The sequence below is a fragment of the Monosiga brevicollis genome, genomic scaffold (assembly GCF_000002865.3).
Source record: "Monosiga brevicollis MX1 MONBRscaffold_14 genomic scaffold, whole genome shotgun sequence".
NCBI classification, from domain to species: Eukaryota; class Choanoflagellata; order Craspedida; family Salpingoecidae; genus Monosiga; species Monosiga brevicollis.
The window spans coordinates 447,442-474,386 of NW_001865051.1; the positions used below are offsets into that span (position 1 = coordinate 447,442).

Consider the following 26,945-nt stretch of genomic DNA (forward strand, 5'->3'; position numbering starts at 1 on the left):
CCCCTTTTTTTCCCCCCCCCCCCCCCCCCCTCGCCTCTAGATGTCCAAACACTTTGTCGAGCTTTACTCGGCCACGGACTTTGCACACATGGAAACATTCGACTGCGTAGCCCACCCGCCGTCTGCGCAGCGCACCGATCTCCACCTTGCCATCAGCGACCGGTTTCTGGCTTTTCCCTCCTCGGAACGTCCCACTGAGGTCCCTTTGACCATTTCGGAACTGGACATGCAACCCACCCCCATGCAAACGGCTGCCAACCTGGCCGCTGAAACTGGCTCTCGTCTCATGCAGTGGGGCAACAGGGGCATGCAGCACGTGTCCAAACTGGTCAATGGCGGACCTCGGGTTGCCCGTCCAGCTCATGTGAGTTTTTCCGCTAGCTGTTCTACTGGGCCCCATGTCGGATTCGTTCTCGCCGCTCTTTTTCATATTGGCCAGGCTGTTGAGCGCTGACACCCTCTCCTGCCATCCCTGCATCGACTTCCCTCAGGCGCGTACAGAGTCTGACTCTAACCACGACGTGACAGGCATGATCAAGGTCGTTGACAGCAAAACGGGCCAACAGCTGGCTCTCTTCAAGGGCCACTACGGCGAAGTCAACGGATTGCGTTTTGATGAGAGCGGTACTCTTCTTGCCGTCTCTGACGTCCATGGAAATGACATTTACATTTATCAGCTGGGTACGCCTCTTCTTGGCGTAAAAAAAAAAAAAAAAAAAAAAAAAAAAAAAAAAAAAAAAAAAAAAAAAAAAAAAAAAAAAAAAAAAAAAAGGGAATTTCAGCCTGTTATCCCTTTCTCTCGGCCCTTGCCTCACGGATGTTTTGCCTTTCACACACTCATTGCCTGCTTTTAGCCCACTTGGCCATGGACGTTGAAGCACCCAGCCCCATTTATCGCCTAAACCGCGGTCTCACACCCGCGATCATTCAGAATATGAGTTTTTCTGGCGATGGCCGCTGGATTGCCGTCGCTTCACAACGTGGGACTGTTCACCTCTTTCCCATCCATCCCAAGTGCGTGTCATTGCTTGCCTTGAGGGGGATGTACAGGCGGAATCTTGCACGATGCGCAGCACAATCAGCCACGCCTCACCTGGCGGGGCCTTGCTTTGTTTGTCTTCTAGTGGCGGTCCCATTTCTAGAGACACGCACGTGAAGTCACAAGTTTCCAATGTTAGCCCTTTTCTTCTTTCTTCGGGCCTGCACGAGCTGCAGGGGCGACACGCCGCCACCGAGACCATTCAAGCAAAAATCAAGCTTCGTTGCGCCGTGACCGATCCCGATGCAGAGCCCATGGCGCGCGATCTGGACGTTCCCGAGGCAACTTCGACCAGCGGGGGACCCAAGGTTCGTGGTTCATTGTCAGCAGCATGCGGGGCATTGCGCATGCTTGTCCCTTATCACGCCCTTATATCTGGCCTCATTCTCCCTGGGGCCCTTTGTTGCTTTCTTGCTCTGGCCCATGCAGCAAGCGCGGGCCGCCCACGCCATCTTGATGACCGCTTTTCAGCCGTCTTCCTTGAGTCGACAACGCCAGCTGGCACCCGCGTGGCAAGCGCCGGCCTCATCCCATTCGGAGCCCGGCGACTCATTTTCAATTCTGGCGTGCTCCCGCATTGCACGCTTGGGCGAGTTTCAGCTGCGCTGCTTTGCAGCCTCAGATAGCGAGGCAGTTCAGGTAGCCCCGGGCTCCAACCCGCATTCCCTCTCAAGCTCCCCCAGTACGGATGCCGTGGCTTCCCTTGCTAGCAACCTTTTTGGAACCATGGGACATGTGGTTGATGGTATGCGTGGCTATCTCGGCCCCTCCTACCTTTCGCAAGACGTGACCATCTCCGATGCCACGCCCAGGTCAGGCTCATGCTATCTAGCTTCTGATGGCCCCTTATACGCTTGCTGTGAGGCGGTCTGTTGGCTTGTTGGCTGATGTTCGTTGCTCATTTTTTTTGTCCCCTTTGGCTTGCAGAGACGGCATCAAGGTTTCGTATGTAGCCACTCGGCAATGGGACTGCTGCACCACGCCCATGGTGCTGCCCGCGAAGAATTATCATGGAGAAGTTGTGGCGCTCATGAGCGGCGGTCGCGATGAGCATTTGCTCCGGGAAAAGCACCGCAATCCGGTCACCCGTGCGCTCGAGAAGCGGTCAAGCAATCCACCGCACCGCCGCATCTGGATGGGCCCGCAGTTTGCTTTGAAGCGCTACGCAACCAACAAGCCCACGGATGCTTCGTCTACTTCCGCGGATGCTGCTCCCGCGCCCGCACCGGAGCGCAGCCTCTTTATGCAAGAGTACAACTTCGTGCGCGCCCCTTTGGAGAAGGTTCAGTTTGCCAACGACAGCGACATGGCAGACGTGTGTTCCTCCTTGCAGTGCCGAGCTGAGCCTTTTTTTTCTCGGAGGGGTCAATTCTCTCTAGGTCTAATTGGTGTCTTTTCGTTGTTTTTGATTAGGTCACGTGGACGTCACCGGACAACACAGACTATGGCACACCCAACCAATCCGTCCTCAACGAAATGCTTGCAGGTATGGCGTATTGTCGTGAGCGTGGCAGTCAGGGTGTGGGCGCTTTTGGTGCATCGGTAGGATCTTTTTTCTCATCTGATGACCTCGCTTGCTGGGCACACGCCTTGTGCATTGTAGCGATCACCGAGTCGGGGGCGCATTCGCGCGGAGACGATGGCTGGGGCAGTCTGACCTCATCACACATGCAGACATCCTCCTCACACCGCCAGGGCACGGCAGCCGCGGCCCGACGCAAACCCAACTTTGCATCCAAGCCAAAGCCCAATCCGCGTGCACTACTGAGCTCCAGTTCTACTCCCACTGATCTACCAAGCCGGCCAGGTGGGATCAATGGGTGCAGCGACGATCCGCTTTCGATTATGGGGCAGGGGAGGGAACCCAGATCTCACGTGGATCGCAGAGTATCGTTGCTGGCTCACAGAGTATCGTTGCTGGCTCACACTGTGTGTGCACTTTTGGTCACACCCTAGGTCGTGGCTCGCCTCCGGGGCGAGAGCGTTCATTCTCACGTGGCAGTTCGGATTCACTTCCGATGAACGTGGTACGTTCCGTGCCACCCTCTTTTGCAATGACAACAACGCTTCGGGCGGGCTGATCTGACCTCCCGCGGGCTGATCTGACCTTCTGGCTGCCTTTTTTTGGGCTTACAGGGCTCTAGTCCAGCCATCAATGTGCGACGTTCGTCCCCCAATGTAAGCTGGATGAAAGCGGAAAGGCTCGAAGGCGGCAAGGCTCATCTCTGGATTCGTTTTCACACTGGCCCTATTCTCACTTGAGCATGCATTTCGGCTTGGTCGCTTTCCACTGACTTAGGGACAGCCCACGTTTCGGCTGGGCACATCACCCGAAAGCCCCTTGAGTCGTTCACCTGGTATGTTCTGTCTTTCATGCAAAATTCCTATCAGGCCTGTCTGTGGCAGTGGTGGGTTGTCTGTCCCTCGAGCTCACACCCGATGCCATCGATTGCCTTTGATGGTTTATTTCTGCACAGAGGGTCTAAGCACCTCGCCAACCAGCGGTCTGGGCGTGTTGCTGGGTGATGGTAAGGTTGCTAGAGAAAGGCAGTGCGATCCCAAATGCCGTCCTTTTATGCTAGCACTCATCAGGGCATGCGGCTTGCGTCATGTTCGAATAGCCGATGCCGATGCGGCTGTGCCGCGGGTGCACTCTATTGTCTCACTCGAGAATCTTCAAGATGCCTTTCAGGAGGACGAGCCCATGTTTCGCATGGATCGCGAGTAGCCAAGCTTCCCATTCATGCTGCCTTTGGGTATCTTAACCACATCCCGACACTCTTCGAAATGTTCGTTCGTGGCCTACCAGGCTCAACCCGATGATTCGAAACAAGAATAAAAAAGTTATTGCATGCATGTTTAAAATCAATAATTCATCTTTACCCTATTGATCGATTGATAAATTTCTGAGCCACGACAATGGGGCGGAACGATACATGCCGTCTAGTTCTTGAGTCAGTTGAGACGCATGGCTTTGGAAAGCAAAGTTGTAGTCCGTGACCCCCCCACCCCCAAAGTCAAGTGATTTGAAGCTACTTCCATCATCCAGGTGGGTAGCCGAGACAGACAGCAGCCCGACAGGGGGATGACTTGTTGTGCAAGACGGTGCGCAACAGCTCAAGCATTGTGCTTGACACTTGAGGCCCCCGCGATACCCAGAGAGGTCATGTCCTGATCCAGTTCGGCATCTTGAACCAACATGAAGCGCGGGGTCAGTTTGCGCCGTGCAGCTCGCCGGTCGCTGATGTAGTTTTGCCCTCGCTTGCGCTCGTCTGCTATCGCAGAGTCTGCCATGGCAGCTGCTTCGACATCGTCCAGTATCGGGCCAAGGTGTCGAATGCCTAACAAGGAATACCTTTGTCGCCTGGGGTGTGTTGCAGCAAGGTGGGCCATGAAGCAAGAGTCAGACAGCAGGTGCACATGTTTTTCCGTGGCGATTCCGAAGATGAGTGCAAGGAGGCTTCAAAGGTGATATCTGGCTCGAGACACGGACCGCTTGGTGAGCGCAAAGCGCGCTTGGTGCTGAATGTGTTGACGAAGCTGCTCAAGTTCTGCGGCAGGTACTGCAGCAGGTGCTGCGGCTGGCTCGTCCGGCGCCTGCGACGTGTGTCCTGATCCGCCAGAGTAGGACAGGTGGAATACATACAATGAGGAGCAGCGACACTCCAGAGCATGCTCGTCAATTGGCCCTGGAACGCAAGCAAAAGCAAAAGACACTGGCCACGAGCATGGGCGCTTGCCAAAGACTCACGGGTCAAATATGTGCGAAAGGCGTGAATATCGCGCAAGGTCATGAGCGCTCGGGTGGCTTGCGAAAAAGTCATGGGGAACCGCCGTGTTGTGCCCGAACGCGCTTTAGCCTGCGGTACACGTTTATTTACACAAGGCAAGGGTGATCCGGCACGGTGCCGTGAGCATCCCACGCTCCTGATGACCGGCATGCAGGCTCAATCCTAGCTGCACGTCGTACACACCTCGGCTTTGGCATGGCAATTGGTGACGTGGGCGCTCAAGCTGGAAGGTCGCACAGAGCGCCCACAATGGGGGCAAGCCCCTCGCGTACCCCCTGCCATCGATTTGGTACCGACCAACCCCCGTTCTTGCTTGCCGTCCAAGTCGAGCAGCCAGGTGAGGTCATGTGAATGAAGGCAGGCGGAGAGAGAGTGAGAGAGAGAGAGAGAGCGAGAGAGTGTGTGTGTGAGAGAGAGAGAGAGCGAGAGAGTGTGTGTGTGAGAGAGAGAGAGAGAGAGAGAGAGAGAGAGAGAGAGAGAGAGAGAGAGAGAGAGAGAGAGAGAGAGAGAGAGAGAGAGAGAGAGAGAGAGAGAGAGAGAGAGAGAGAGAGAGAGCGAGAGAGTTTGAGAGAGAGTTTGAGAGAGAGTTTGAGAGAGAGGGAGAGAAAGAGAGAGAGAGAGAGAGAGAGAGAGAGAGAGAGAGAGAGAGAGAGAGAAAGAGAAAGAGAAAGAGAAAGAGAAAGAGAAAAAGAGAAAAGAAAGAGAGTGTGTGTGTTGCGACCGTTACAAAAAAGACCTGGAATCTGATATCCAATGGTTTGTTGAATTCTCTGTCGGTTCTTATGGTCAAATGGCAGCGTAGGTCACTGGCTGATGGGTAAGGAAGTTGTGATTGGGTGACTGGCCCGAAGGAGAGAAGGGTAGGCTTAGGGATAACTGAAAGCGGCAAGTGGCACTGTGCAGCAATCCATCCGCCTGCGTGTTGGCATCGTCGCAGTTCGCATGTGGCTCACCGGAATATCAATGCTCGATCAATTATGGACAGAAACACGGGTCAGCTTATCATGACAATGCACAACAATTTATACAACAAGGTGGTGATGCGCTGGGCTCACAGCTGCCTTGACTCGCGTTCCCGACTGCGCAAGAATGGGCAGTCGTCAACAGCTGTAACCGCACTTGAACCTTTCACACTGATATCGCGCAGGCAGCAATGTCGCTTGCACGCTGAACCAAAGCATCGTAGTCGTCCACAGTCAGGATGAGCTTGCTAAGTGCAGCGCCATCCGTGCGATCTTGGCTGTCAAACTGTCTGGAGCGCCCAACATAGTACGACACGTTTGAGGAAGACACGCCCGCACCCGTGAGTACAGCCATCAATGTGGCATCAAGTTCGTCCACGATGCGCCGTGCCGTCGCAGTAATAGCCCGAGTTTGATTCCGATCACTGTTGCTGCCGTCCGTCTGAAACAAAACGATGCGTCTTGAGGCGTTGTAGCGAGCCGGATCGCTTGCCTTCAAATCCCGCAAGCTCTGCTCAACCAACTCCAGAGCTGGCAAGTAGTTGGTCGCGCCATTGACGGCAATCTGAGCCACGCGCTGTTGCAGCTGAGCCCAGTCGGAAGTGAACAAGGGCTCACTGCCGAGCGCAGTTGCCGTCGTGCCAAACGTAAACAAGGCCATGCGGTGTTGGCTTGCAGCAGAGTCTAGATGGAATCCTTCACGCGCGATGGTGCGCACAAACGCCCTTGCCTGTTCCATGTAGTCGGTCATGCTTCCGGACACGTCGACCACCATCAAGACGTCGGCCGCCTCTGCATACTCAGCATGTGACGAGTATTGCTGAACATATCGCAGGGCACGCTCTGGATTACCTTGTCGGCCAGCAAAGAGCTCATCTCGCAGCTTGAGAGAGGCCACGTGGGCGGCCTCGCACTGCCGCAGTGCAGCAAAGGACGCGTTCAAGAATTCCGCGTGCACAGCCCGCCGTGCCTGATCAAGCGCGATGGGCAGCTTTGAAAAGCTGCCGGATCGGATGGTGTCTGGGTAATGCTCCTTGAGCAAACTTTTAAGATCCGGCAAACACAAAACGAGGCGGTAGCTACCAGGATTGTCCTCTCGCGCCGTGCGGCCCTGAATCTGAATCTGCTCGGCAACTTCCGTGGACAGAAAGGCCTGAATGACATGCACACCACCCTTGGCCTTGATGTCACGATTAAGCACCGTAAAGTCTGATCCTCGGCCAAAGGGCGCCGTGGCCAAGGTGATGGAGTTTTGGCGCGTGGCCTGCCGAATGCGATGAGGAATGTCTGGCTTGCCTACATCAATAATGTTGATGTCGCGCCCACCCAGCTTGCCCTGAAACTCAGCAGAGGCCTGGAAGGCCTCGCGTGCTGTCGAATTGGGGAAGAACACAATCACGGCGCGTCCCGAGGAGCGAACATGACACTCGTCGGCGATCGCTTGATGCTGCTGCGCCATGTTTTCGGTGATTAGCACCGGATCAAGCACGAGCCGCGTGGCGCCATACATGGAGGGCATGACGCATTGGCGCTCAATATTGAAGCGGTCGTTCAAGAGAGTCGTGTCTTCAGGCATCGTGCCAGTCACGCCAGAAATCATATCAAAGCTTTGAATAATCTTCACGAAACTAAAGTGCCCTGCCGTAAATAGCATGCCAATGTGATCGGCGCAGACTTCGGGCGGCACGCGCCCACGGCCTTCTTCCATCAGGTAGGCAAACTGCGTCTCGTAGCCGTACACCACATCAGCGCTGTTTTCATCCAGACCCTGCCGCTTGTACACAATCCGCCCTTGATCGTCAACGCTGTGTGGGTGCTGGTTCTTCTCAATCGCAGCCCGACCTGCCACTACGAGGTTGAAGATGGTCGGCATCAGATTCTTCGCGTGGACATATCTCTGTAGCAAGGTCTGGGCTTCGGGTAGCTGCTGAACCTGCTGAGCTGTGAGCGTTTTATTGCTCCACACTGCTCGCATGAGTGCGGTAAAGTCCTTGTCGTGAACAAGCGTGCCTGGGTTGTAGGGCTCCGTCAAGAAAACGGGCGACAGCAGAGTGTCCACTTCGTCGACCAAAAGAATTGTCGGCCTTGTGTGGCTCTGAGGCTTGCCGTCGGACAGCTTGCCCGTCACAATCAAGGTTTGGAGAGCATCCCGGATGTCACCAGAGGTATTGAGCGCCTCCCGTGCCAAATCTGTCAAGGTGCTGTATTGAATGTGTTTGCTCACAGCTAACAGCTCAAAAAAGGCCTTAAAGTCTTCATAGTCGCGAGTACTGAGGATGGCGCTGTAACAGGCACAGGCCACATCAAAGCCCAGGAGGCTGTAGATGACGCTAGCAAACCCCAGCAGAATACGCTTGCCTCCACCCGTTTGCAGCTGTACAAAGGCACCTCCAAGCTTGGACTTGGCTGCATTTGGCACGAAGCTCTTGCACCAGGCACCAAGGCCAGCAATCCACCCCTTGGACTGGCTCAGCCCGACAAGCTCGAACAGGGCCAGAATTTGGATGACATGCAGCTCCTTATAGATGCCGTGACTGGATTTGGTTGTTTTTGCAATTGTTGCACGACTGGAGAGGCTCCAAATGGCAGACAGATACGCCAACAGGACGGGTAGCTCACGCTTGAGCGCGCTGGCATCCCGTGCCAGCTTACGGCCATGCTGTTGTGCCGCATGCACCAAATCTGGAATGGCAGATGGTGGCTTGCGGATCAGATATTCAAACTTGGCCTGATACCGATTGTACGCCTCTCGCAATTGGTCAGCATGTTTTGTCGAAATGGCATTCGTGCCAAGCTGCATTTTATTCAGCGCAACGTCAAGTGTCATGCTTCGAGTTGCCTCCTGGCGCTGACGGATGAGGGCTGCTGCAAAGCGCTTATAGTCTCGCTTCACCTCCTCACCGTACTCGCCTGCTGCTGACAGCGCATCTCCTAGGTCTAGGTCTGCGGTATCATCAGGTCCAGTAGTCTGCACCTGGTCAAGGCGCTCCTTTGTTCGACGTTGGACCTCAGCCTGAACTTCGTCCGAGATACAATTGGACGCGAGTTCTTGCATACAAGCCAAGCAGGTTGCCAGGCTCGCCAGGTTCTTATTGCCCACTTTGTCAGCTTCTTGGACAAGCTGCAGCAAGGCTTTGACTTGCTCCGACGCCATCGAGAGCGCAGGCGCAGGCAATTGGGCCTTGGCTTGTTGTAGAAAAGCGCCGTCAAGGTCGAAGGAAAAGCGCAAAAGGGCATTCATGGGCTGCCAATCCTTGGTTTTAGCACATGCTAGCACGCTGGTCACGGCCTGGCGAGCAAAGTTGAGCAGAGAATTATCGAGGCGGCGCCTGGCATCCGCAAAATCTCTCACCAAATCCGCGTCGGCAACCACCTTGAGCTGGCCAATCCATGCATAGCATGCCGCAATCTCGTCAACCTGGTCATGTGCAGATAAGCGCTGCTTAAACACTCGAACCAGGTCTTGCGTGAGGCTACGCCAATGGGCGACAATGGCAGTCAGCGTTCTGGCAGGGTCAAACGAGCTCCTGGCTCCAAAGAAGTTCTGGCTGCGTTGCTGCGCTTCAGCTTGCGAGCTAGCCAGGTATTTCAGCCTTTCCAAGCGTCGGTCCAGCTTTTCAGCTTCAAAGTTCGGGGTCAAAATGTCGTTCAGTGATGGCTGATCAACATCCTCTGCCCCCAACTGCGCGCCACTCGTCTCCGCAGAAACATCTCCTTTGAGTTGTGCGAAACTCTGCTTAGCGTCTTGAAGCAAGGTCATATCAAAGCTCTGCGACTCCTCCAATCGCTTCATATTCCCGTCAAAGATGGCAAACAGTCGCTCGACGCCCTGAACGTCAAAAGCTCTCGCCATGTCAATGAAACAGTTCAGATCATCATCTGCCCGTTTGACAATGGCATCGCAGGCTGGCACGATGTAACAGGTTTGAAGGGTCATCAGGAAAGAATCTAAGCCCTTGTCTTTGAGCTCTGTCTCCAACGCCAATAAGCCCAAAACACGCCCAACAGCTGCTGCTGTGAACAACGTGCCAGTCCTTTTGTCCCTCAGCGCTTCAGCCTGGCGGGTTTGCAGCTCTTGGACGCCGCGCTGGCAGATGTTACGCAGCTTCGAGACGAAATTTGGCCTCTCGTGAACACCATCTTTGGCAAAAGTTTGTGCCAAGTTTCGAGCGGATTCTGGTGTCAGCAATTCTAGATCCTCTGCATCCTGGGCTTGTTGTATAGCATCATGCACCTCATTTCGCTGTACACTCAAAGGGCTCTCCGAAGATTTGAAAGGCGGCAACTCGTCCCCCTGCAGAGGGTTGTAGAAGAAATCATCAAACCCACACAGCTTCGCGCGGGCCAAGCTTGGGCCTAGTTCAAAGAGGGTCGTTTCAATCTCGTCAAGTTCCTTGGCGGCAGCTTGCTCCACCCACTGGTTGACATCATCGGCCAAAGCCAGCAAGTTTGGAAAGAGCGTGTTGTCAGGGTCGTACTCTTGTGCGCGAATACGCTCAACAGCCTTGACAAATCGACTCAGTTTGGGGCCGGCACGGGCTTGCACAAGCTGCTCTACTTGCTGACGTATGGTCGTGTCAATCTCTCTGGCGTATACTTCAACTTCTGCCAAGTTGCCTTTGGGTTCAGCTGGCATTTCGTTGGCAGCATCGTTGTTTGCGTCCAGAGAGCTATCGTGAATCAGCCGGCTGGCGTCAAATACGTCATCGCGTTCGCGACTCCTCCAAGAAATGAGCAGTGCATACAAGACCTCGGCTGTAGCAAACTGGTTTGTCGTGGTTGCTTTCCACAAGCGCTGGTGTAGACGCTTGTAAATGCTGCGGATACTCTTGGAAAATTCAGCCTCCACGTCGTGTAGCTGAAGATCAGGAAGGACCGGCGCAAGCACCTGCAGCCTGGACAGTTTCTCGTCCAACTCATCCATCTCCAGCAAGGTGCCTTGCAGCTTGTCGCCATGGCTCTGCGATTGCAAAACCTGCCGCTCCATGCGCCGTGCTTGCTTCAGTATGTCCCTGGTCGTTGGCGCAGCTGACGCACCGCAGATTGCACAAGAGATCGGTGGCATGCAGCCCATTCAGGCGTTTCATGTGTTGCAGCGAGCTCGGTGAGAAGTTGCTCAGCACACTCATAGTTTGCCTCCTCTAGATACGCGTCAAACTGGGACCTGATCTCCTTCAAAGCGCGGTCGTCATCGTCATGCAAGTGGGCTAATAGCTGATCAATGCCAGAAAAGTGCTCCTGCAGTACGCTGGCGCCCAACAGCGCTTGTTTGGTCTCTTGAGCACTCGCGAGATTGCCACTACTTTGGTTCTGGCGGTGTTCCAAAACGAGCTGCTCCAACTTTCGGTTCACAGCATCCTTTGCTTGCGCATACACGGGCTGCCCAAGCTTCTGCATGTCGGGGTTACAACTGTCATTGAGGCCTTGGAGGTAGGCCAGCTCAGCTCGTGTTTGCCCGAGGTCCCCAGTAGCCGTTGCACTTCGGACTGCGTCAAGCAGAGTTTGCGCATGAGCTTGAACTTGGTTCATGAGATCGGTGCGCCTGACCTCTAGACTCGTACGCAGAGACGACCAATCCTGAGACTGAAACAAGGGACAATTGGAGCGGATGTGCTCTGCAAAGGCAATGGTGCGGACCAGCCAGGCCATGTCGTTCTCCCGCGTTGTGGACGGAGCCTTGACAACTTCAAAGGCCTGCAATGTTTTGTCAACCTCGTCCACCGCTGTTGTGAGGCGACGACACTCGAGTTCAACGTGCTCAGGCCCCAGCGTGTCTTGTAGAGGATGAAAGCGGCAGAGATATTGCACCTCAAAGTCATTGATTGGATCCTTGGTTGAAATCGACTCGCACACCGAAGAAACGAGGCTGCCAAGGCTCTCGCGCAGCGCCTGTTCTGTGCGTCGCAGCACAGACTCGGTCGTGGCAACTTGAAGCACGGTGACCATTTGTACAGTCGCGTTGTCTTCATGTGCTTCAAAAAGCTCTGAAGGCTCTTGCAGTATCCGACCATCCACGATGATGGGGTCAAGGCAGCGATATGAGACGAGCTTCTGCGTGGCGCGAGCCATAGCCTCGAAAGCATCTTGACTTGCTTGGCCCTCGACGATTTTGTCAAGGATTATGTTGCTCTCCGTGTGCAGAGCGGCCAGCTGGCTGAGGAGTGTGCGCGCTTGATTCTGCACATCCCGCACCGCGCTATTGCGTCGAAACACTGCGACAAGCAGCGAAAGCTGCTGGAGACTCTTTTCGGCCGCCGACAAATTGTTTTTGGCCATTGCATCATTAATGGGGCGTCCAACGCCGGTCCGAATGGCGCCTTCAAATGTGGCCTTTTGGCTCTGAAAGTACGGCGCCTGGCCGGGCGGCAAATACTTGGAAGCAAAATTTTCTTCTAGCCCTTGCAACAAATTTAGAGTACGCCCGAGTCGCTGGACTGTAGCCTCATCTGCACTGCAATCGGCAATCAGGTCGCTGATGGTCTGGATCACCTTGCACATGATCTCGACCGCAGCGTTGAGCGCTTGCTTGTCGTTCTCAAACATGGTTTGCACGACCTCGAGCTCCGAGACAGAGCTATAGGCACAACCGCGTTCATGCAGGTCGAGCGCCTGGTGCAAAGCCGGCCATTGATTATAATCAAACAAACCAGCTTGTTGCGTGCTCTCTTTTAGAGCGGCAACCACGGTGCCAAGCGTGCGCTGCGCCTCTTGGGCGTGTTCGCGCAACTGCTTGGCCAAGGGCGACCAAAGCTGCTTGACTTGGCACATCGATGCCAAGCAAGAATCAAACTGGATCAGTTGCGGCACCTCTGGTAGGACGTCGGCATCAAATGGGAGTTTCTCATTGGCCTTGCGGATGCGATCATGCAAAGCCTCTCCAACGGCGCGTGCCATCCCCTTCAAAGTCTGTAGCAGTCGAGAATGATCCCACGACTGTGTCGACAAATCTTGGAGCTCTGGGCAAATACTGCCAAGCTCCCAAAGCTCGTGTTCGGCCACTGATGGCTGCTGCAACTCCGAATTGAAACAAGACAACTTTTGCAGCAGCTGCATTTGACGTGCTGCCTCGTGATACTCGGCTGCACGCAACGCACTGACAAAGCCCTGGATGTGGCGCTGTACTAGCGCCGCCACCTGGCTAAGGCCCGAAATGTAGCGCTCAGTAATCGCTTCATCGGCAATTGGTTCAGCAAGGATGCGCATGGTGGTCAAGGGGGCAGCGCCTTTCCAGAAGTTCTGCTCCTTGTTTGTCAAGATCTCGATCAGCTCCTCCAAGCGCTTGCCGACGACAACCCGAACTTCGGCCACCTCGCTATCCTTCAAGGGGGATCCCAAGGTTGCCGACCCACTTGCGCTGTATTTAACGTGCTCCAAGACGCGGTACCATCCAGCATCGTTATCGTCTGCAGTGCAACGAGGTTGAAAGGAGGATTGACTCGAGTGAGAAAAATGTAGGATCGGTAAGGACGCCTAAGCGAGCCGAATCGGGTGATGCAAAGATTTACCAGCAGACTGGACGTGACGAGGATGGCAGTCCTCGTAGTTTTGCCCAAGGCCTGTGGCGTGCGAGTATGAGAAAAGCGGGTATCGAGTCGAAAGAAACATGGTGGGCTCGCCGACCTCACCTGAGAAAAGCAAGGTATTCTGTGTTTGTTTCAAGCACTTTGGTGGCCCAAGACTGTCATCACTGTCACTATCACTGTCACCGTCACCATCACCATCATCATCACCGTCACCATCCAGGTCAGGATCCAGGTCGATGACTTCGAAATCTTCATCTGCAGCAGGTCCACGCCGTGCTTCTAAAAAGGTTTTAAGACATTGAATGAAGTTTTTGGCGTCTCTTTTCTCTTGAGATGACAGTGAACCGGGCAGAGTATCAACTTGATCCGATATCTGTGCCACACAATTGAGCAACTGCTCAAACGCCTCCGCTCGGTGGAAATCGTCGTGCATTTCAATGTCGCTGAACATGGCATCTACGCGTTGTTGATTCCTGTTCATGATGCTGTTTTCCAGGCTTGGGCTACCTCGCCCTGCCCTCGAGCGACAATGGTGCTGCGAAAATGCCCTGTCGAGTGTCTGTGTGGGGTGCTTTCAAAGCTTCAGGCGGACTCGCTTTGATTTGCTTGTGAACCAAACCAAACCAAAACAAAAAAAAAAAAGCTGTGGAATTCCCAAGATCTTGCTAAAGCATGATTGTGTCAGGCTTGCTCATCATAATTATTATCACAAAATTGGGGTATCAATTCATTCTCATAAAAGCTTCTCGGGCCACAAGCTTTGCTGACCAAGCAGGGTTAGGGAATCGCACTGCGTTCAGCCACTGTGGTAGCGGGCAAGGGAAAAGAGAAGGCACAGCAAGGGGTCACTCAAGTCCCCAAGATACATAAACAAAGGGGGAGGTGGGATGGGCAGTCAATCACAGTCATGTCACGTTTAAAAGAACAACACAAAGCGCGCTTAGTGGGCGGCAGCGGCGGGCGCAGGGCTGTGGTATTCCTCGAGGCCTTGCTTGATATCGTCACTGGCGCTGCCCCAGTTGTGAGCGCCACTGCCGTGCTTCTTTGAGTCGGAGGAGACACCCGAGTGGTGGTCCTTGCCAGCGTGCGCCTTGGCGCCAGCTTGTTGCTTGATCTGGGAGGGCTTGAAGCCTTGCGTGCGGTACGTCTTCGTCATGGTGGACAGGTGAGGTGATGCAGCAGCCAAAAAAAAGGGCAGTCGGGCGTCGAGTCCGAGCGCTTGTCAGGCCAGTCGTAGCAGGTTTCGTCTGTGTCTATGATCGTTCACGAACACGAGATGATAGTAAAATGCCACTGGCCCGCCCGCCCGCGTCAAACGTCAAGCGTCCACAGCTACAGCCACCACAGCTCGCCCTGCCCCGTGTGTGTGTGTGTGTGTGTGTGTGATGGCCCATCAAAACAGCTCGGGCGTCCCGTGTGTGTGTGTGTGTGTGTGTGTGTGTGTGTGTGTGTGTGTGTGTGTGTGTGTGTGTGTGTGTGAGAGAGTCTATTGATGTGTTAGGGAAAAGTTATGTGTTGGGGTCGTGTTGGGCCAGCGGTACGTGTGTATTGCCAAGGGACCCAGTGACGCGCGATGTAATTTGTGCAAGGCTTGTGCAAAGGCTTCCCTCCTTGCGCAAAGGAAAACACGTCACAGGACCCTTTGGAAGCTGCTAGCGCTTTGGAAGCTGCTAGCGCATCATGAAAAAAGGCTGACAAATGGTCCCTGACTATGATGCAATTTCTTCGCTTCGGAACACAAGATGAATTGTCATCATTTTCGTTCTCACGTCTGGTTGTGCAGTGTGCGCTGGCGCAGGCGGGCCAGGCGATCACGGATACTCTCCAACTCTAAGGAAGGTAGTTCAAAGGCACGACAACGATAGGGCCGTGTGAGTGAGCCATCTCTTTCCAAGACTGGGGAGCGCCCACCGATGGCGCCTGCCATGGAGCAAGAGGCCTCCGATCATGCTACCTTGGTCTCGAGGACTCGCAGTCGCAGATGCCAGCACGCCCAGGCTCTGTTGCGGAGTGTGCGTGGTCGGTTGTGTCCGCACGGGCGATGGGGCTGTGCTTGAGGTGCGTCGCTGAATCGGTGAGGTCGGGAGGGACTCGCCCGACGGCGGCGCGTAGCCCTTTGAAAATACCCGCTGCGGTGAAGAGGGAAGGAGGAGTCGCTCCGGTCTATGAAATCGTCAACACAAAGCGGCGAAATAGCAAAAGTTTGAGAGCCACCGAAAGCAAGAAGCTAGCAAGGAAGCGGATGGCACAGGAGAAAAAAAAAAAAACAGGAAAGAGAACAAGGAAGAAAGAGCGGCGGTGGCGGTGGAGGTGGTCGGCACGTACTGTGATGCTGCCAGGGAACCCGCCGGCGACGCCCACTCATCCTCGTGTACCGGTGATTCATGTCCCAAGCTCAGATCCAGTGGCAGCTCCAAGGGCGAAGGTGCGCCGCGAGCCACATCAGGTGCGCCGCGAGCCACACCAGGTGATGCGGTTCCAGGCATGTAATCCAATCCGCTTGCTCCAGCCGCAGCGGGCGCCGTATCCAACGTGACGGAGATATCGGAGTACAAACTGTCAGCTTCCTGATCGAGCCAGTCACCCACGGCGTCGGTGCCTATTTGCTCGTCAGGCGCTGATGGCGTCAGCGCTCGAGCACGGCTTTCTTCTTCGGGTGCAGAAGGCGTTACTGCCACAAAACGACCCGTTCCATCATTTGCTTCGCGGGCTGAGCGGTCCAAACTCGTTGCAATCCGCCGCACACCAGGGCGCGCTTGGCTGCGCTTGGCTGACGTCGGCAAACGCGCTCGCGCCGGATCACGAGGGTGGGCAGCGACGGCGTGCTTGCTCGGGGTCCAAGCTGCTTCAACAAGATCGGACTCTGTTTCAAGTGGGGCACTGGGCTGCCGAGCTACCGCCGTTGGTCTCGCTGCAGGCTCGGCGGGAGTAGAGAGCGGCGGCGTGGGTGCGGTTGGTGTGCGCGGAAGCTGGTGGCGCGTTTGAAAGGCATGGCTGGGGCTGAGCTGCTCTACCATATCCTCCAACCCAAAACTTGGCCCAGCGTTGACGCCAAAAGGCTGAGCCAAAGACCTGGTACTGGCCCCTGGACTAGGAAGCGGGGAGCCATCGACACTGCCCAGTTCGCCCTCGCCCGACTCGTCATCCCCATCCTGCATCAACTGGGCAACTCGAGAAGCGAGGTCATCGAGAGGATCAGCGCGCGGTTGCGGTGCGGCCAACAAGCCGGGAGTCTGAGCTGTGTTACCACGCGTCGAAGCTCGAGCAGCCACTCCGGGTGATGGTGCCTGTTCAATCTGGGCCGTGTGGTCGCGGGCAAAGATGGGCTTGGGTACGCGCGATGGTGCTGGCTGACTGGGGTTTGAGCTTTTCCGCATGGGCGGAGAAGAAGAGGGGGTTGTGTCCACGGGTGCACTCTGACGAGCGACATTTGGTTGTCTATTCTGGCTCTGAGCCACAGGCTCTGGCCTAGTAATGGGTTCCGGTCTGTCCTCTTCGTGTAAGGCCTATGATCCAAGAAATCAATCATCATGTGATGACGCACGTTGGCCACATAAAGTCAGTTTTCAAATCAAACACAAAGGAAAAAAGGAAAAAAAAAGGGGAAAAAAGGAAAGGACAAACCTGTTGAAGAATGTCTTGAACGGAGCGAGGTGTCGGGACTCGTAAGGAGCGATCGTTGCGTAGGGAACGTGGTGTTGTCTGCTGCATGGCCGACAAGAAGGCGCGCGGGGATGAAGGTTCGGTTGGTTGCATGAGCTTGGTCTCGGCCAGACTCCGCTCGGCAGGTGCTTGATGCAACGAGGAATCAAGCTGCTGGGCCTGGGAGACATGGCGCCGACCACCATGGGAGCGCAGATTGCGCAATGCAGCAAACTGTTGGGTGGCCCGTGGCGTGGCAGGTGTGAACATGCTGGCCAGGCGCTGATGCTCGTGTCGCCGCTCAGCCAGTCGGCTTTGCAGTTGCTCTCGCAGTTCTACCACCGCATGGGCCATGCAAGAATACGTGAACACACGATTCACCACCAGCATCACAGGCACAAGTCATCTGAGCTGGGTTGGTGGCGGCCAGAGGGACACCCGACCTTGAAACGCAGCGGCCTGGACCTTGTTGTTCGTCACGACCCGCTCGCTGGCTTGAGCCAAGGCTTCAAGCTGTCGTCGAAATACGCCATCGTGGTGCTCCTGGCTGGTCTGCCTCAGGCGCTCCAAGATGGTGGCTAGACCATGTAAGAGGGCTTGCAAATCGAGATCCTCACCGGCCGGTTTGGATGGTCGTAGCCGTCCTGTCGTTGCAGCAGAGATGTAGATTGGCACACGGTGAGGCGAAGGGAAGTCAGTGGCGCGGGGTGTCTTCTACACCGGGGCACTGCCGTGTACCTGCATTGATATCTGCTTGACAGTAGGCCCGTAGTTTGGGCGATAATGGCGCTTCGTATTGGTGTCCGTCAAGACACACTTCTGGCCGTTGGTCGCTGGTGATGGTGCGAACAGCTTCGCGGGCGCCCTCTATAAATGCCAGGAACCAATTCCATCGATGAGATTAGTGACAAGGACCGCTGCAGGGCAGGACCAGTGCACAGACCAGTATCGTCGTTGAACGCAACAAGTTGGGACCAGTGCTGGGATGAAACTTGTAGGATGGTGCGCAGGCGACTAGCGTCATAAGCAAAACGGTGCCCGCCAGTTTCACTGGCAGCAATGGCGTCCTTCTGTCGTTCAATCACGCCAATTTGCCTTTGCAGATCCCTATCACAGTGTATGCATGGCACGCGTATCAGGAAGCGGCAGGGGGGAGGAGATGTGACCGGTGTGTGGCCCGCCTGCAGGCTGTGGCACAAGACCGTACCCGAGCTGCTTGAGCAGGGCCTGCGCTGTCTGACGACAGTCCTCATGGACGGCAGCCGCCTGCAAAGCCAGGCGACCAACGCTGAACGCAACAAAAAAAAGCAAATCAGTATCAGGAACTAAATGTTCCATGATTGGGACGAGGTGGGCCAAGGCTGAGCTTCGCTCTGTTCCTCTCGTGGTGCGATGGCGAGGATCGAGAGGTCTTACGCCTTGCAAGCACCCTGTGCTGCCCGGTGCTGTGCTTCAATAGCGGCCTAACAGTACGCAAATCAGAAATTGAGCCTCGGCATGAGGCGGAGATACATGAGCGGCACGGAGGCTCGACGTGGAAACGGGCTGACCTGACGCTGATAATCGGGGAGGCCAGAGAGTGAGGGCAGGGGCTCAGACACGACGAATTTGCTTCCAAAGCATTGTTGACCGAGGGCCCCCAGCACAAAAGTGGCGAGTTTAAGGAGCAACATGAGCAATCTTGATCCTACAGTGGATACAAGGGAGATGGATGAGTGGAAGGCCGGCACTGGTGATGCGGATGCAGGATGGGGGCGTTGACATCGCACTGACCTGATATAGCGTGAATGACACTGCTAATATTGGCTTCGATGCCACAGTGTGGATGTTCCTGCGCTATTTCGGCGATCCATGTTCCACAGGCACGGCGAAACTCAGACTCGGCTTTGCGGTCGAGCATGGGCCAACAGTTGCTGGGGCAGCCGGTGGGTGGAGAGGAGGAAACATGAGGATATGGAGCCCAAGGGCCGCAGGACCAAGGCAAGGAGCAGTAAAGCGAGGTCATCAAGCATCCTGCGCAATCATGTGGCAGACCGGAAAAGCTGGCGGGCGCGCTGGCGATTGAGTTTGTGCAACAGAGCATAGGTCACGGCAAAAACGGCCTGCGACGTGGGTTTGGCGAGAAATTCGCTGTCGAGCAGGTCCCGATGAGTCAACTGTGCTTGCATCGGCATGGCGGAGGTGATGGGTAAGCTGCGCCGGGGTGCGAGACTGACGCTTCGTCGTGGCCTACGGCCGCGGCAGGCACATGATACTGCTGCACGAGCACATCCGGGGGCAATTCCAGCAGATGCAGGACGTTCAAGATCGCGCCCTGCACAGCCCCAAAGCATCGGATTAGAGCGCGAACGAGACCCAAAGTCAGCACCGTCTCTACCCCAAGCACCCTTTCAATCTGCCATGCGGTAGCGCAGCCGCACAACCATCGCACGAGCCCGCCACCCCACTCCAATCGCGTCAGCGATACAGTACCTGAACCGTTGCCGCCATCGCTCCCAACTTTTTTAAAAAAAAAATCAGAAAAAAAAAAAAAAAAATCACACACACGCTCAATGTCAGACTTTAATGTCAGACGGTTCGATTCGTCGTTTTGGCTGGAAGATGGCGGTGGCGGTGGCATTTGGGTGGGGGGGGGAAAGGGGTTTGATGCAGAGGAGCCGCGGAGGAAAGAAGGGCAATGGCGAGTGGAGGAGAAGGGGTTGTGGGTGTTGGGGTGCAAGCGCTCCAGGGGCGGGAGCTGGGTTCGGACAGGGCAAGTGGCATGTCGGGTAGTGAGCGCGGGGTGGAAAGCGATGAGGACAGCTTGCCGCCTTTCCAGCGTGATGAGCGGGATGAGGAGGCTGCTCACAGCGCGTGGTATCTTGGTGGGCGTGAGGATGTGGAGAGCGCAAGTGAAGACGAAAGCAGCGAGTTGTTGTCGGCCCAGGAGGTTCAGCCTGTGGACGGGCAGCCTCGCGAGCCGCAGCCTGCCAAGCGGAGCCGACGCCAGCTCCGCCGCGATGCATACAATTACAATAGTATTCTAGCAGCCGAGGCCTCTGCCCACCGGAGCGCGCCCAGCGTCATCATGGAAACCTATGCGCTACCTCTTGCCGTTTCCGCTTGGAATGACCCAAGCGCCGCCCCACCCGGGGCGCTGTCCAAAGTCGACTTGGCTGCCGACCTGGATGTGGGTGAAAGTCGGCTGCCCAATGAGGAGGGATTCGCCAAGAGCGTGCAACCATTTACTGCCTTTGAGCGCGTCAGTCCGGTTTGCTGCTGTACCATGCCCATCTGTGCATTCGTTTGGCCTTGTCTTGACCTGGTTTGGGACACAGACTGCCATTGCTCTGGTTCATCTGGACTCTATGGTCGAATGCAGTACCTTTTTAGCACGGCGGCGGAGACGGTGGCCCCTGACCACGTGCGGACCCGAGGGCCCTTTCCCCTGCTCGAGGACGCATTACGACTAGAAATATACCGGCAATGGCCGACTCTACGGTTTGTGCCTGCAAAGCTCATTTTGCCGTAATGATGGGATAGAGGAATCACAACACGTTCAGACTTTCTCGGACCTCTCCATCAGCTTCCACATCTCTCACCCCGACCTTCCTCCCTGCCCCTTTGGCTGGTAGAGAACAATTGCAAGCACATGACCATGATGGTTTTGTAGGGGAGACGTTGCCCGAGAGCTTGGTGTCCAAGCTGGCGCTTCGCCTCGCCGATCGCCTGACGGTATGTTGAAGTGACTCGCTGGCTCCATCGACTCGCGTAGCGGTGCGCTTGCCCCAGGGTCTTCCGTTTCGGTCATGGCCCGCGCTCTGATCCTGTCCCCGTCTGGGGGTTGCCATTGGAACTGTTGGCGATAGACGTTTTTGAGTCATGTCCTGCTGCTCCATAATTATTGCGGTCAGCCTCGCACGCGGGGCCTCCATCATCAAGCTTTGTACGTGATTCCAGGCCCGCCATGAGACACTCTTGTGCATGCTGATCCAACCCGGAGGATGCGTTGGAATGCTGGTTTGACCCTTGTGCATTTGCCTACACGCTTGCCTACTGCTCACCGCTTGATGTTTTCTTTCCCGGTTGCCAGATGCCAGCTGCATGGTCGATACTGCGCTCGACGCCAGCTTAGCTGTATGTCTGTGCGCGTGCCCCACTCGCATCGGCAGTCACAGCGACCCTAGGCCTCATCTCATTTGTGTCCAATTTACTTTGCCGACCCACTTGTGCAGTGTCTGAAGTTACCGTATCCCTTGCCACTCAGCTCAGCTCCGCTGGCTTACCGAGTCGGTTAGTCGTGTTGCCTTGGCTGCCTGCTGCTTGTTGCCTGTGCACGCTTTGCTGGGGGAACCCCTGATCTTCTGACGCATTGGCGGTACCCTCATATCCCCACCATAGGGTAGCCGAGTGGTACATTTCGCGCATCGAGCCCATCCAAGAGATGAACGCCTCTCCGGCCGCCTCGCCGCCTCCCTTGGCCGACGATTTGGCGGCCTAGGAACAGTGTTTGCAGTGTTTGGCACGCATTGCTCTGCTTGATTCCATCTGCCATGTCGCTGGTCGACGCCCCCTCTTGATGTTTTTGTGATGTCCTTTAATTTCACATGAGCAGTTCTGCTCCTACACCCCAAGTTGACCCCACCGATATCATAATTGACCCCTCCGCTCCTGCTGGTGCCTGTTTGCTTCTTTTGCTTTTTTTGCTGACAATCAGAGAACAACAAGGAAGGTTACTCATTTCCAATCTAAGGTACAAGAGAGAGTTGACAAGAGGAAAGACAGCTCGTGCGGAATGATCCTCCCGTCCGCTCTCTCATCTCTCATCTCCTCTCTCTCTCTCCAAACCAATATCATCTCTCTTCTCTTGACAAAAATAACTTTTTCATTTTACCGCTCTCAAGTGGGTTTTTTTTTTTTTTTTTTTTTTTTTTGGGGGGGGGGATCTTTTGGCAGCGCAAGGATAGAGGAAAGGGGTGGGCCGGGATGGTCATGGTGCGTGCAGGGGTCTGATTCATCGGCTTGCTTGTCTTTGTGTTTTTTCAATGTTGTAGACCTCGGTTCAGGGTGTGAGCTGAACACGGCCCGCTCGCCCGATTCGAATCGAGGATTGACTTTCGGTTTGGTGCAAACAGGTGTGTGTTCCCGGTCAAATCCCTCCCTCCCGCCCGGTCAAGGCGTGCATGTTCGTGTGTCTGTATGCATGTGCGTGTGTGTGTGCATGCGCGCGTGTGTGCATGCTTTGAATCGGTAGTGCCATCTTTCCATGGGCCGCTCTGATTGTTTTCGAGCAACCTTGTTCCGCCCCTGCCTTGACCTCCGCCCCCCTTTTTTTTATTTCTGCTGAAAACGCGATTGATTTTGCTGCCATTGTGCCAGCCCTTGAACGTCTGAGCGGCAAATCGCCAGAAGACCGCTGACGGTGGACACCTGATCTTTTTCTTCTTTTTTTTTCTGATACGTCTGCAGAGCAACTGGCATCATGGCAAAGCCGGCAGGCGAGCTGCCTGACTTTGACAAGATGAAGCACAAGACCATGATGCGGATGGGTGAACTCACGGCCATGGATGAGGAACAACGCAAGCTCATCATGGAAATGGTCAAGCAAGGTTCCCTCACGGTTGAAGATGCCGTTGATGAGGTCAAGCGGATCAAGCCCAAAACTGTTGGCTGCAAGTTTCTTGGAAGCTGCCCCTCCCTGGTCGAGGGCACGGGCGTCACTGCCCAAAACGCGGAAGCCCTCATCAGCAACGCCCTGGAATACTTCAAGCAGAACAAGATTGTGACCGTCAAGGCCTCGGCCATGATCTCCACCATTGGTCTCCGTATTGCGGATCCGGCCGAGGATGGCCTCGTGTATGAAAACGAGTCCATGCCCATGATCCAGCACTTCTGCATCAGCGGGGGAAAAACGCTGGCCGTCTTTGCTGTTCATCACAAGCTAGGCCTGGTCTACACCTACCTGCTGCAGTTTGGCAAGGCTCGCGAAGCAGCAGATGCCCTTGAGCTCCTGCAGGATCGCCAAGCTCTGTCCAGAGAGACCAAGGTCCTGGGCGGCGTTGCTGAGGAGAATGAAGAAGACGAGGAAGGTGACGAGGGAGCGGACGTTGATGATGATGATGATGACGACGACGACGACGAGCAGCCGTTCTGGCTCAGCCACGTCTACTACGTGGGCACCATCAATGCCGCTGATCATTCGGGACAGAACACTGTCGAGCACGCCATGGGCCTTTTGGCCGATCAGGTTCGCGGCAAGCCGACCAAGTTCAAAGACCTCGCTGCGACGGATGGTCATCGTGTTTGCCTCGTCTTCTCCGCCGAGGGCGTGCGCGTGGTTGACGCAGCTACAAAAGAACTGCTTTTCAACACGCTCGTCAAGGCTGTATCCTTCCATTGCACGACCAAGCTGAAAAAGGGCGATGCTTTTGCTTACATCGAGGTCGACGACCGCCGCTCTGACAACGAATGCCATGTCTTTGTGTGCCAGCGCAGCCCCAAGAATCAAGCTGACCAGCTGACCGAGGCTATGAACAAAACTGTGCAGATTGGCAAGGACCGTGTGGGCAACCCTTTCCGGGCCTTGGGCAAAAAGCGGGAAGCCGTGTCAAGCTCTGCTCTCGCTGCCATTCAGCTGCCACGCAAGAGCCTCAAGGCCGTCAAAGCCATTGGTGCTGGTCAGTTTGGAAAGGTCTACCTCAGCGAATACTCTGTTGATGGGGCCGAAGTCGAGGGCGAACCCGAGCTGCGTGCTGTCAAAATGCTGCGTGGCCAGGCCTCCGACAACGATCGAGATGAGTTTCTGCGTGAGGCAGAAACCATGCTCCAAATCGGCGCACACGAAAATCTGGTCTCGCTCTGCGGTGTTGTCCTCAACAAGCGACCCATGCTGATGGTTCTCGAATACTGCCAATATGGTGATCTCAGTGATGTTCTGCGCTCGCTCCGACGGAAAAACATCAAGCTGAACCTCGGCGAGCAGCTGCACATGGCCAATCAACTGGCAAGCGGCATGCAATACATCGCCTCCAAGCACTTTGTACACATGGATTTGGCTGCCCGCAATTGCCTCCTCGGTCCCAACAGCTCGATCCGCATTGCTGACTTTGGTTTGACGAGACCCCATGACAACCAGAAGAACTACTACAAGCAGCAGGGCGTCATGAAGCTCTCCATTCGCTGGCTTGCCATTGATGCCTTTCAGTACAAAATTTTCTCTGAGAAGAGCGACGTCTGGTCCTTTGCCGTCACTGGTACGTGCCCTTTTGTCGCCCCTGCCCTGTAATTCGCCCGCGTCCCACCTGTCTCCTTCTTGGTCTTTTTTTTTTTTTTTTTTTTTTTTACCCTTCGACATGTTCTCACCTGGTGCTGCTGGCAATGCCAAAATCAGTCTGGGAAATTTTGGCGTACGGCCGCCAGCCGTATCATGGAACTGAACTTAAGCAGGTTATGAAAGCAGTCATTGCAGGGCGGCGCCTCAGTCAGCCCAAGGAGTGCCCAGACGATGTTTGGGACATGCTTTATTCTTGCTGGATCAAAGAGCCCAACCGCCGACCCACCTTCCGACAGCTCAAAAAGGCCGTCGATTTTCTCATGGCCGAACACAAGATTGAGCTCTCCGCCATCCGCGATGTCGGGGCCCTGCTCAACGCCGACTTAACGGAAAACATTAAAATGCTCACCCTACAGCGTCGCAAATCCAGCCGCGCTGATGCTGGCGCTCGCAAAGGTAAGCGCTCTAATCATCGCGTGCCTTCCCCAACCCTCTTTCCATTATCGAAGCCGTGCCTCATGCACCTTGCATTTTCACCATTACTTAGCATCTGCTGCACCATCGGCGATGGGGGCATTGGCCGAATAAACAACATTGTTTGACTCAGGAAAAGAAAGAGAAAAACCTCCCCGCGAAAAAAAGAGTGCCCGTGTTGTCTAGCGGGCGGATTGATTTGGCCTTTGGACAACGCTGTTTTCCATTTGTTTTCGCTCCATAAGCTGACTACTTCTCATCCCAGCTCTCTCTTTGCCGTGTGGCCCTGGTTTGTTCACATGACAATCAGATTCTTGACTCCGTTTCACTCCTCTCGTCCTTTTTTGTTCGACCACCCACTCCTTTTTTTTTTGATTGAGTTTTTTTTTTTTATCGGGCCTTTGTGCATGGAGAGTTCGTTTGTTTGCACGCGTCCTTGTCGAACAGTGAACGACAGCAATAGACTTGATAGCCGACGCTACTGGCTGTTTTGCATTCTGACCTGATTCTCGTTGTTGATAAACTTTGCACCATGCTTCATGATAAACAAAATTGAACTGTTCTGACAAGACAAACCTTGACTGCCATCGAATCAATTCGTCTTCATAGCGCTTTGCCTCTCATTTCGATCATTTTATTTTTCATGTATCACACAACAACGCTCGGATGGGACAGAAGACTGCCTCCTAGGTGCCTTGAGGTCAGAAATGCAATCTTCTTATTCTTTCTCTTCTTTTTTTTTTTTCATGAAATCAAGAACGTCTGGTGATGCATGGTGCATTGCTAAAAGGTGCTGGGTCCAACATGACCAGCACGGCTGGTAGACCCGGCTGGGTAGGTGGCACGAGGACAACTTGACTAGAGCACTGAAGCGGGTGGTCTGGCAACTGCCAGGCACCGGTGGGTAGCGCATCTGTCGTGCAAAGCAAAATGCCAACGCGTGGTCAGGATCATAAAAAGGCATATCAAAATTCGGCAAAGCGAGCAAAAACAGCGTGGCCACGCCATTTCGCCAGGTACCTACTGGTTGCAAGTTGGGCAACAATTTGGCTTGTTCGCTTGACAGGATCAAACACAGCAACCACCCCATCCTATCAGCGAGCAAGCAAGCGGTGCGACTTTGGTTGAGTGGGGGCTTTCCGGTGAGGTGCGCGAGATGCCCACGCATTACCTTGCGAAGAGTATAGAGATTGCCTGAGGTTGCATCCAAGCCCACATTAAGCCACGGCGCAGTAACAACAGGCTCGGGCAAATGCATTTGCAGATCCATTGCTTCTTCTGGTCCAAAACTTAATCCCAATAGTGCACTTTGTGATTGTCCTCGCAAATCCACCTCCACTAGCAACCAAACTTGGGCTTGGCCCTTGCTCTACACGAGTTCATGGATTGCATGCGCCATGAGCCGCGACTATATACCCAAGGGCAGGACGGGCTGTATTCCTGTACTGAAATTCGCCTTCAAGGCAACCTACCACACCTATACCGCCGAGGCGCCAAGCCTCAAGCTGCACTTCTGGGACATCGAGGTGTTCAATCGCCATGGTGCGCTCCACGGAAATAACGTGCTCGTTGCGTTGATCAAGCCGCCTAAAATGTTTCCAAATGTCAACGAAGGAACAAACGAAGAGCTCACTCACCAAGCTGCACCACTTTATAAGCAGTGCGAGAAGCATTTGGGAATGCAAAACGTACAGAAGAACCAGGTCAGAATTCGTGCACAGAGCCACCAAAAAAGTGGACTGTGATTCCCATGCCTAAGGTCGAGACGTTGAGAGTTCAAGTGGCTGAGCAAGGGTGTCATCTCCGAGTCTGCAGCAGCTTCTCCAAACACGGGCCACACTCACCGCCTGGACGCTCAGCGTCTCGCCTTGGCAAGCCACAGTGCGGCGCGCCAACAGACGGCCCGAGCTATAGGTGGCCAAGCGTTCAAGGGCAAGCATTGATTTGAGACGTAGAGCGTACCGAGCAAAGTGAATCATACGCCCTGAAGTCAGCGCCATACCTCGATCGCCACTCAAAATGGCATTGCATGGCAGTGGGCTGATAAGAGCAAACGAGAAGGTGCCCGTCCAGGAGTGCGCAAGCATGATGGCAAGGTTCTGAGTTGCCCTGGCTCACGTTATGCCAGAGGTCAAGGTCGCGCAATTCGGCGTCTGCCAAGGCGAGGGGTCGTGCCTCCATCGACCCGAGATTTACCACGCTATCGGCAAGAGCAGGTGAGCAAGAGGTGAAAATGCTAGCGTTGCACATGCACATCTTTGG

General features: G+C 54.9%; 4 protein-coding genes across 4 annotated transcripts in view; 2 read left to right on the plus strand and 2 right to left on the minus strand.

Moving 5' to 3' along the window:
• The window catches only part of MONBRDRAFT_32894 (uncharacterized protein), a gene marked incomplete at its 5' end in the record, with an annotated part of 5,116 nt that extends 1,190 nt beyond the window's left edge, over positions 1–3,926 (plus strand). Inside the window, 13 exons of the mRNA XM_001746778.1 lie at positions 41–364; positions 492–681; positions 855–1,014; positions 1,125–1,347; positions 1,469–1,851; positions 1,967–2,354; positions 2,453–2,525; positions 2,643–2,846; positions 2,996–3,066; positions 3,176–3,217; positions 3,339–3,396; positions 3,517–3,567; positions 3,661–3,926. Of these exons, the coding sequence (XP_001746830.1) occupies positions 41–364; positions 492–681; positions 855–1,014; positions 1,125–1,347; positions 1,469–1,851; positions 1,967–2,354; positions 2,453–2,525; positions 2,643–2,846; positions 2,996–3,066; positions 3,176–3,217; positions 3,339–3,396; positions 3,517–3,567; positions 3,661–3,767 (2,274 nt within the window). The 3' untranslated portion in view covers positions 3,768–3,926. The remainder of the gene's footprint in view (positions 1–40; positions 365–491; positions 682–854; positions 1,015–1,124; positions 1,348–1,468; positions 1,852–1,966; positions 2,355–2,452; positions 2,526–2,642; positions 2,847–2,995; positions 3,067–3,175; positions 3,218–3,338; positions 3,397–3,516; positions 3,568–3,660) is intronic.
• Positions 3,927–4,156: 230 nt separating this feature from the next.
• Positions 4,157–13,796, minus strand: MONBRDRAFT_9192 (uncharacterized protein; the record flags this gene model as incomplete). Its single annotated transcript, XM_001746896.1, has 5 exons — positions 4,157–4,326; positions 4,395–4,728; positions 5,965–10,752; positions 10,830–13,195; positions 13,298–13,796. 5 exons carry the CDS (start codon positions 13,794–13,796, stop codon positions 4,157–4,159), a joined length of 8,157 nt encoding a protein of 2,718 aa, XP_001746948.1.
• Positions 13,797–14,255: 459 nt separating this feature from the next.
• Positions 14,256–18,630, minus strand: MONBRDRAFT_26438 (uncharacterized protein; the record flags this gene model as incomplete). Its single annotated transcript, XM_001746897.1, has 10 exons — positions 14,256–14,462; positions 15,352–15,478; positions 15,641–16,821; positions 16,940–17,292; positions 17,401–17,601; positions 17,696–17,824; positions 17,901–18,064; positions 18,165–18,245; positions 18,374–18,420; positions 18,508–18,630. 10 exons carry the CDS (start codon positions 18,628–18,630, stop codon positions 14,256–14,258), a joined length of 2,613 nt encoding a protein of 870 aa, XP_001746949.1.
• Positions 18,631–19,634: 1,004 nt separating this feature from the next.
• On the plus strand, positions 19,635–24,797 carry MONBRDRAFT_32895 (uncharacterized protein; the record flags this gene model as incomplete). The annotated part of the gene is made up of 8 exons (XM_001746779.1): positions 19,635–20,207; positions 20,319–20,437; positions 20,572–20,671; positions 21,172–21,229; positions 21,991–22,071; positions 22,408–24,189; positions 24,327–24,665; positions 24,757–24,797. The coding sequence occupies 8 exons, from the start codon at positions 19,635–19,637 to the stop codon at positions 24,795–24,797; spliced, it is 3,093 nt and encodes a 1,030-aa protein (XP_001746831.1).
• Between the last annotated feature and the right edge of the window lie 2,148 nt (positions 24,798–26,945).